General features: G+C 58.3%; 1 protein-coding gene across 1 annotated transcript in view; it reads left to right on the top strand.

The window, feature by feature from the left end:
• EMH_0028570 (uncharacterized protein) overlaps window positions 1-913 on the top strand; it is a gene marked incomplete at both ends in the record, with an annotated part of 6,935 nt that overhangs the window by 2,204 nt on the left and 3,818 nt on the right. Inside the window, one exon of the mRNA XM_013497876.1 lies at window positions 137-911. Within this exon, the coding sequence (XP_013353330.1) occupies window positions 137-911 (775 nt within the window). The remainder of the gene's footprint in view (window positions 1-136; window positions 912-913) is intronic.

Consider the following 913-nt stretch of genomic DNA (forward strand, 5'->3'; position numbering starts at 1 on the left):
ATGTTGTTTGCGGGCAAGAGAGATAGCTGCGAGGCCCCCTACACCTGAACGTGTATGGCCTGTGGCTCTCTGTACTTTCTCCCCCAAAGGCTCTCGCTTTCAGGCTCACTCTATTGTATGCTGTCTGCTGCGTGAGGATGAGATGCTCAAGTCAGCCAAATGCCGTCTGTGGTATAAAGAAAAAAGACAGGCAGCAGCAGCGCCGAGGGGGACAGCACCGAGCGATGGGGGGCCCCCGAAGGGGAATGGGGGGCCCCAGACGGGCGGAGGAGAGCAGCAAGCTGGAACACAGACAGGGGAAGAGGAACAACAGCAGCAGCAGCAAACGGGGCATCCCTGCAACAGCAGCCATTCAGCAGCAGGTGTGGGCCCACAGCAGCAAGTTCAACAGGACTCTGTACCGCCTAGCAGCAGCAGCAGCAGCAGCAGCAGCAGCAGCGGCAGGAGAGCCAAGGCTATCAGCTTCTCGCTGCAGCAGCTGCCTCTGGCTGTCTTTGTGGGGATTGTTGCTGTGGGCACCTCTCACGGCCGCATCCTCTGCACGCCTCCTCCCCGGTGTCTCGTCCGTCGCTGCTACTGTTGCGGCAGCTGTCTGGCTGGGATTCGAGGCAAAGCAGCAGCAACAGCGACCACAGCAGCAGCAGCAACAGCAGCTGCAGGATCAAAAGCACCTGCGCAAGCTGTACAGACACAGCGACTGGAGGAGACCCGACAGCAAAACACCCATCTCAATAACGGCAGCAGCAGCAGCAGTAGCAGCAGCAGCAATGACGCAAACAACAGCATTGGAGGGAGTAGCAGCAACAGCAACGGCAACAACAACAGCCATAACAACAGTAGCAACAGCAGCAGCAGCAGCAGCGCCAGCATCAATATTGACGGCAGCAGTAGTAGCAGCAGTAGTAACAGCAGT

This window comes from Eimeria mitis, genomic scaffold, assembly GCF_000499745.2.
Source record: "Eimeria mitis Houghton genomic scaffold, Emh_scaff3, whole genome shotgun sequence".
Lineage (NCBI taxonomy): Eukaryota > Apicomplexa > Conoidasida > Eucoccidiorida > Eimeriidae > Eimeria > Eimeria mitis.